This window comes from Dipodomys spectabilis, unplaced genomic scaffold (assembly GCF_019054845.1).
Source record: "Dipodomys spectabilis isolate Male_0828 unplaced genomic scaffold, ASM1905484v1 ptg000455l, whole genome shotgun sequence".
Classification (NCBI taxonomy): Eukaryota; Metazoa; Chordata; class Mammalia; order Rodentia; family Heteromyidae; genus Dipodomys; species Dipodomys spectabilis.
This window is the reverse complement of record NW_024871132.1, coordinates 1762036-1770836: the sequence shown is the minus strand read 5'-3', so window position 1 is coordinate 1770836 and position 8801 is coordinate 1762036. Positions and strand designations below refer to the sequence as shown.

Sequence of the window (8801 nt, the reverse complement as noted above, 5' to 3'; positions counted from 1 at the left end):
TGAAATGTGAAATAATTCATTATCCATCATACTAGTTTTTTTTCCCAAGATCAAATGCTGGAACTTTCAGTGCCATGCCAACTTGCACAAACATTTCTACAGAAACTGGGCCCCTGATTAAAAGAGCAGAAAGCTCTCTCTCTGCTTTGTCACTCATGGCTGGGAACAGTTTGCTATTGAAAATTTTCTTGAAATATCAATTTGGGTTTGCCAGACACTTTCATCTCCCTAGCTGCTACCTTTTCTCCCCAAACTGAATTGTTCTTGTGCAGTATCAGCTGTGTACTTGGGCAAATGAATCTTGCTGTGTGTTTCAGAGAGGAATACTTAGTTTTCTAATTCAAACAGCTCACTTTCTTCAATAATTTTTTTTCTTTTCCTTTTAAGAGAAGAATCACTCCAACTTTTGCCTAAAGAGGATTAGACAAACTTTTCTAGCTACTCAAGGTTTCCGTGAGGGTGCTGACTTATTTACTCATTAAACATATACCCTCTAATTATTTCACCTTAGATGCTATGAGCCAGGCTCTGTATTACAATGTATAGTGTATCATATGAAAATATTTGTAAGAATATATTTAGTGAGCCTCTGATTTGTGTTATGGAAAAGTGTTGATTATTGATAAATAACAAGAGACATTGTTAAGCTTTTAATAAAGGGTTTCCTTTTTGTTCTTTGCATGACCACAACACCCACAATATAGAAGACAGATTAGCATTTTACAACCAAAAAAATAGCATGACATTAAAAAGAATATTGAGACTAGACATCTCTTTGCATAGCAAAAATCATATGCTTAAATTTATACAATTAGATATTCTCAGTCAAAGCACTACACAGAAGAGACAGCCTTTGCAGAAGTACCCTGTTCAGGGTTGTAGCAGAATGCAAAAGTTTTTAATGCAGGATTTCAGTATCTCCCGTGTCCCCATTTAGTATCGGCTAGACAGGTCACAGAGGCTTCCCAGGGGATACCAACAGATGATCTCTTTGAAGGTTTTCCTCAGTTCCTGACTCCGGAGTGCATAAATGAGAGGATCAATGATGGCGTTGCACATGATCAGAATGAGATACAAGTTAAAGTGGGACATGAAACACACACAGTACGGGTTCTGGGGGCACGAGATATAGAATATTAAGTGGAGGAAGAAGGGAGCCCAACAGACCACAAAGACTCCAATCAGGATGGTCAGGGTGATTGCTCCCTTCATGTTGGCCCCTTGGTGGATGGTCCCAGTGCCCGGAAGGACAGCGATTCTCTTAATGTGAAGTCTGGCCATCAAGAACATGTGGACATAGAGCGAGGCCATGAGAACCAGCATGGTGAAGAACATGGTGATGAGGCAGATGATGACAGCACTGCTGTCGGAGTAAACGATGAACAAGACACCAGACACCGAGCAAGCTGCCCAGATACAACTGATAATGATGCCCACCCGCTTCACGGTCATGATGTTATGGTACTGGAGCGCATAAAAGATAGTGAAGTACCTGTCCACTGCGATGGAGAGCAGGCTGCAGATGGAGGCCAGCAAGGAGCTGCAGATCACCGAGTCAATGACATTGTCAATGTTCACCGTGAAGCCCTGCGCGTCGCTGTCGGTGCTGTTCAGCAGGGTGATCACGATGGTTTCCGACCCGTTGGAGACGCTCACCAGCATATCTGCCACCGCCAGGCTGCAGATGAAGAAGTACATGGGCGAGTGCAGGTTCTTGTTCTTGGCTATGGCCACGATGACCAGAATATTCTCCAACAGGCTGATCACCCCCAGGGTCACAAACACCTCGGGGGAGACGAAAAGTTGCTCGTAGCATCCTCCATCCGAGTAGCCCTGGCCCGGGGCCTGGCTGGCATTGCTGTGCCCTCGGTAGGTGCTGTGGTTCCAGAGGTGGAGAGCCGTGCGCATGCCGGCTTGGTGGCTGGAGTTCATCTTCGTGCCGCAGCAGGTGCGCGGGGAACCTCGTGCTGCCGGGAAACTTCCGGGTCCGAGGTGCTCCGTTATTGTCTCCAAGTTTTATCACCCTGCGTGTGGCATGGCTCCAGTGGGGGCAGCCACCACCCTTGGAGGGGGGTGTTATTATTATTATTATTGATGATTAGTTAGTGTTGGTTTAAGTCTGCTTCAGGTACGGCTCTGATGAGAGCCACATGAAAGAAACAGTCCCAGGCTTCAGCGTTCACTCTCCGATGAAGGTGGTCGGTCTGGGCTTTTCGGTTCTCACTTCTGGTCACTTTTGTTAGTCTCCTGCCTTCGGGTCCTGCGATCCCTCGGAGCCGCGGTGCCATGCATGGGGAGCCGCGTCTGCCCCGCACATGCTCGCTCCGGCTCGGCTCAGAAGTGGCCGCTCACGCCGCAGCTTCGCTCGGACCTGCGATGTGTGAGTGAGCGGAGGCGCCCGGCGGCCGCAGACTTTTAGGTTAAGTGGAGAAAGCGGGGGGGGGGGGGGGGGGGGGGGGGGGGGGGGGGAATGCTACGCGTGGCTCCTCCTCTGTGCTCTCCTGACCAATCGTGGAGAAGGGGAGGGGAGCTGCTCCGCGTGGCTCCTCCTCTGTGCTCTCCTGACCAATCGTGGAGAAGGGGAGGGGAGCTGCTCCGCGTGGCTCCTCCTCTGTGCTCTCTTGACCAATCGAAGCGCCGGGCAGGTCCGAGAGAGGGCCCCCCCCCCCCGGGCGGGGCGGCCCAGCCCTGCCCACTCGGTTACCCCAGGCGCTGGGAGGAAGAAGCAGAAGAACCTAAGACGCTTGCTTTCCCTTGCCCAGTTTTCAAGGGTAGCAACTTGATCTCTAGAGGTCTCTGTGATCCTTCTGGAAGGTGTTTGGAAGCAGCAGGGTTTATTTCCCACTGAAAAAGAAAAGAGTGTGTGCGTGTGTGTGTGCGTGTGTGTGTGTGTGTGCGTGTGTGTGTGTGTGTGTGTGTGTGAAATGAATGGAAAGCATGCTGGTGTTTTGTGCTGCTGATTTCACTACTCTTTTCTGTGCTTTTGGTCCAGCATACTGAATTTATCTTCTTCATTTCTTTGAATTAAGAACCCAGTCAGTAATGTTTCAGTTTTAATAAACCGGAAACACGGGAAGGATAGTAAATAAGAAAGGGTAGGCATGCTAGAGGTGGAAGCACTGTGTAGATAAACTGTATCAAGGAGCTCAAGAAAGAGCTCGCCTCTTATGCACTAATATCTGGTCTTCATTGGAGGTAGAGTTTCTGTTAACCTAGCTAGACCCCCCCCTCCTCATCCCCCTTTTATTTCACGATATTCAAAGCCCAGGTAGCATTGTTATATTTATTTGGAAAGAAGACAGGAAGAAATCACTAAAGAAGGAAAATCCTGTTTGCAATAGTTTATTGTATTTGTCGGTTTACTTTTACTTCCACAGTTGAAGGCTCCATAAATTAAACCTGTAAATAACTTGGCAACTTTACTCCAGCCAAAACTAGTGAATGTCCGTTAGTTAATGGATATTTTGCTCAAGCTAGACTTGAAAGGTTGAAGCAAAGTTACTTTTCATATGAATGAAACTCCAGGTTATGACAATATACTGTTGTACTGTCATTTTCTTAGAATTTTTTTTTTGGAGTGGGTGCTGGCCATAAAAATAGCAGAATTATTCAGGGGCCATACTTCATGTTGTAATGGAGTTGGGGGCTTTATTCTCTTTCCCTTCTGTGACAGTCAGTGCTATTATCCATGAGCACTGAACTAAACTGGGCTCTTCCTTCCACCTCTGGAGACGGGTAGAGCTGGGTGGCTGAATTCTAGCACAGGAAGTGTGGCTCGTCTTCACACTCCTGCAGTGCATGGAAGTACTGGCTTATAGACACCAAACTGTATTACACAGGAAACTCATCTCCCTGAATGATGGTGCAGAGCAGATCTCACCTCCACTTCCTTCTTTTCCCTCTAGCCCATCAACTACCCTGAATATAATAAGAGCAAGCAATAGTAGCAAAGCTCAATCAACAAGTAACTACTGAGATAATGGAGTTGACCCGAGACAGCAGCTAGCATTTATTTAATTGAACTTTCAAACTTTTTTGCTGAACCATTAACCTTATAGCTAGCCTGACTTACATGAGAATCAGATTTCTTTTTTTCTATTTTGTAGTGAATTATCTAATCATAAGCAAAAGAGCAACAATCTATTGAATTATGTAAACACCAGATAGTCAGCTGGTGGTACATTTTCCTGCTTTGTCTTTCTCAGAAATTCTTATGGCATCCAACTTACTCTTTTGGTTAGGGTTTTTGTTGTTGTTGTTGTTGGTTTGTTTTTGAGGAATGGCTGTTCTGTACAACTCAGGCTCTCCTTGAACTCATGATCCTATGACCTTAGCCTCCTCAGTGCTGAGATTACAAAAATGTGCCACCACATCCAGGTCAATTTATCAGTGTTGGGGTCAATCACTCTTGGATTCATATCAGTGAAAATTGGTGCTAAACCCAAGTTCATGAAGGCTTACATTTGCTTATTGGCATTCTTAATTCGGTAAAACATTGTTCTCATAGATATGATTTTCAACAATCGTTTAAACATGTTTGAAATAACTTATTTAAAGTCTTTTAAGTATTAAACCAAACACCTGGACTCCCTCAGGAATAACTTTTTGAATATTTTTTTCTATGAATAGCTACGTGTTCTTATTTATTTGTATGTCTCTTGTTTTTGTTGTAAACAAAAAAATCTTCAATAATATATGACAATGACAATTCTGGAAATCATATTTCTTCCCTTTCCAGGGTTTTTTGTTGCTGTTGCCTGCTTGTTTAGTGATGTGTGTGTGTGTGTGTGTTTGTGAGAGAGAGGCAGGGGGTGCTCCTGGGGCTTGAGCTCAGTGCCTGAGTCTTGTCCCCAGATTTTTCACCCAAGGATCATGCTCTACCACTTGAGGCCCAACGCTACTTCTAGCTGTCTAGGTACTGAATAGGAGATACGTCTCATGGGCCTTCCTGACAGGGATGGCTTTAAACCATGATCCTCAGATTCTGAAGATCTAGGATTACAAGTGTCAGCCACCAATGCTTAGCTGTTTAGTGACTTTTCTGAGAGAGTTCTGTAATGCCTGTGCTATGTGTGTGCGTCCAGAGAAGTCCCTGCTTTGTTAGCTTATTAGTACTTGGACAGATAAAAGTAAGTCTCCCAGTTTTTGCTGTAAGGCTCTCACATGTTGGGGTGATCAGCCAGTCATTTGGCCACTCTACTTCAGCCTTTCTTTCTGCTTTTGTAGAGCTCTGAAGTCAGCCAGAGGAGAGAAAAATTAGCACCTTAGGTCTTTTCTAAGCTTACATACAGCCTAATACACATGCAGCACTTTCTAGCTCCCCAGTAATATGCAGAGTTTTCTGTCATTTGTTTTCTTTAATCATTGGAGACTAAATTATAAGAAGATTCTATAGTATCTTCAAATATTTTTCTTCCATTTTAGGAATTTTACTAGCATATGTTAGTTGTAAAAGAGGAAGATTCATTATGACATATCCATCCATCCATCCATCCACCCATTTATCCATCCACCCATCCATCCATCCAATGAACCTGATCAAACTCAAGCAGTATCTCTATCTCTCTTCCCTTTTTATTACAACTTAGGTTTCATTGTTCTATTTTCATAATGCATAAAAAGTACTATGACAGCGTTTGTTCTCATTCATCTTCTTCACTGGCCTTTCCACTGGAACTTGCCCCCCTCTCCAGCCTGTTTTACTTGGCTGTGACTCATTTTTCTTCAATACATATTAATTGTGCAAGGATGTTTTATGATGGTAATTAACATGTGCATATACATTAGTTTCATCAGATCAAATATTTTCATGCTTGTTTTTTTTTTACAAAGATACTCTAGCCGATCATGGTTTAAAGCCAGCCCTGTCAGGAAAGTCCATGAGATGTATCTCCAATTCAGCACCCAGACAGTTAGAAGCAGAGTTGTGCCTCAAGTGGTAGAGCGTGACCATTGAATGAAAAAGGTAGGGACAAGCCCAGGCACTGAGCTCAAGCCCCCGGAGTACCCTCATACACACACACACACACACACACACACACACACACACACTTTATATGACACTACAAAGCATTATATAAAATGTACAATGAACAAATCTGTGATCATCACTGGCATATGAAATAAAATACTGCCAAAGTTGAGGCTGTGGATTTAACTCAGTGGGAGAGCACTTGTCTGGCAAGAGCAACATCCTGAGTTTGGTACTCAGCTCTGGGGAAAAAAGACCAACAATGCATTCAATGTGTTTGAAATCGGCAATGTGTCATGCCCACAGCCCCTACCCCACCGTCTTAATTTGATGCCTGTCATCTATTCCTAAGCTGGGCCTTCTATTTTAGGAATGTTGTAGAATCACCTAAATCACCCTGAATGAAGATAATCAGTGGGAGAGTGAGGTTAGGTCCAATTAAGATGCCACAAGTTTCAGTCTTCTTCCTTTAACTTGCTGCTGTTTCCTTGAACAAGTCCCTCTGGGATTGCTTGGTGCCCTGCTGGGTTTTCTGAACTAATTACACCTAATCAAGTGTGTTCTGTAATCGACGAATGTACACTATTCCTTACTCTAACATTTGTCACTAGTGTCTTCCACTTAGTGTCTTTTATTCAAAAAAATTAGACAGCAACTTTCTCCCAAAGGAGACTATTTGATGAATAATTGAATAACAACCTCATATTTGTTTTCAATTTTAGGTAAGCCATGCATATGAAAAATAGAAAAATTAAAGAATTGATTGAAAATTTGAATAAAATGAAAACTTGGAAACAATTTAATAATTGACCAAATTAATTTCTTTTACTTTTTTACATGAATATTATTTATGTACATTGATCACACTGAAATCTCAAGTGATTACAAGAAGTGTAGTATATAAAATCATAATATATAATATCTCAAACTTATTTATTGGGTATTGATTTATAAGATTGAATATATAGTCAATTTAAAAAGGAAATAGGATCAATATGTTTTCCTCCTGTGGTTTAGTTATCTGTGAGGCAGCAGAGATACAACCAGCAATGTTGGACACATTGGCAGTTTACTATTTGTGAAAATTTATTTCCAATCCTGTTTTCCATGAACACTAAATGGTTTTAGTCTATAATTTATCTCTGTTCTGAGAAAAATCTTCATCTTTCATTTTAGTGTTTCAAATATGAAACATTACCATACAGAAATGTTTATCAGGCTGTATTACTTGGAAATATTTTTTTTAGGAGACATTCCTAGATTTTCCACCTCAAAAAAAAACTCCCAAGTAAACCATTTTGTAAAAGATTGCAAACTCAAGCACTCCCTTGAAATTTCAGAGTTCACATTATCATATAAAGTTTCTGAAATTACAGAAAATTGCTTAACTCTATTATTTCCCAAACTTATTGGAACAAGGATGTTTCTTTCCCCGTTTTGCTTTTCAAGGACCTACTGTTACATTCAGTTCTACTGTAATGTTTTCTCTGAAATGTCAATGTGTTCCCAATTTAATTGGTATATCAAGAAACATTTTGAATTGAAGGTAAATTTGGGGCCATTTGTTTTGCACAAGTTTGTCCAGAAACAATTAGTGAATATAGAAACTGCACCCAACTGAACTGGACATACAGAGACATGCAAAGCGCACACCTCAAGAATCTGCCAGCGACCTCAGCTCACTGCCCTTGTCAGGCAGCAAGGCCATGCAGCCATGGCTTCAGACCTTTCCGAGAGAGTTCAGATCACCTTTCCCTGATCACGTCAGAGTAACCTCAGGCCCAGTCCTTCTGAAACTCCCCTCCACAAATAAATTGCATGTCTTTCCTCTTTTTAGGTGTCGCATATGTGATAGGTTTATACAAGTGTAAAATAGTGTAGAGTGCTTTTGTTTTATATGGTTCCCTTTAAAAAGAATATGCTACGAATTAAGTTTTGGTTATTGTGCTGCTAATTTAATTTTTTAAAAAGTTCTCATTAATTTCATTTTCACTTACTGCTTGACTTTTCAAAGCACATGATTGTTTTACTCATGCATTCTATTATGTTAACATATAACTAAATGTACCATGATATGAAATATATGTTCACTGAATCCCAGTGTGGAAAACATGGACCAAATTACTTTGATAACAAAAAAAATTTCTGTTTAAAATACATTTCTGACCTTGACATAAAGCACCTGTAATTATTTTTTAAAAATCAAATGAAATTACTGTTTATTATTTTCTTTAAACATTTATAAAAAGGAGTTGTCATTTAACAAAACAGTTTATGGATACAGTGCATCTTGATCAATGCCACTCCTTTCAATATTTTTCATCCCAGTTCAATCCCACCTCTTCCCTTGCTTTTATTAATTTTGTATATATACAATGGATATTATTCTTTTTTGTTTTTTAAATTTTTTATTGTAAAAATAGTATACAGAGGGGTTACAGTTACATGAGTAAGGTAATGAGTACATTTCCTATCAAGCTTTGTTACCTCCTCTTTTGTTTTTCCCCTACCATCCCTTTCCTCCCCATCTCCCCAACTCCCCTCCCCACCCAAGTTGTAAAGTTCGTTTTCAACATAGTGTTTTGTACATCTCATTGTTACAATGGGTCAATCTGTATCCTTATTTCAGCATTTTGTTATCTCCCTTCCCCTCCCCAAATTAGAAAAATGTATATACAAGATGCAAGGCACCGACATCAAATACAGTGACAACAGGGGTTATACTGTGGGGGAAGAACATACAAGAGAAACGAAAAAATCATATAGTACATTTTAAATACGTTAAAAACGATAGCAAGAAAGAAAAAAACCCTTGTGTCCCTATCTTGGG

The 8801-nt window shown here is 41.2% G+C and overlaps 1 protein-coding gene across 1 annotated transcript; it reads right to left on the bottom strand.

The window, feature by feature from the left end:
- Positions 1-909: 909 nt before the first annotated feature.
- Mc4r (melanocortin 4 receptor) lies at positions 910-1943 on the bottom strand. Its single transcript, XM_042668548.1, has one exon. The coding sequence runs from the start codon at positions 1930-1932 to the stop codon at positions 934-936; it is 999 nt and encodes a 332-aa protein (XP_042524482.1). The 5' UTR covers positions 1933-1943; the 3' UTR covers positions 910-933.
- Positions 1944-8801: the final 6858 nt, after the last annotated feature.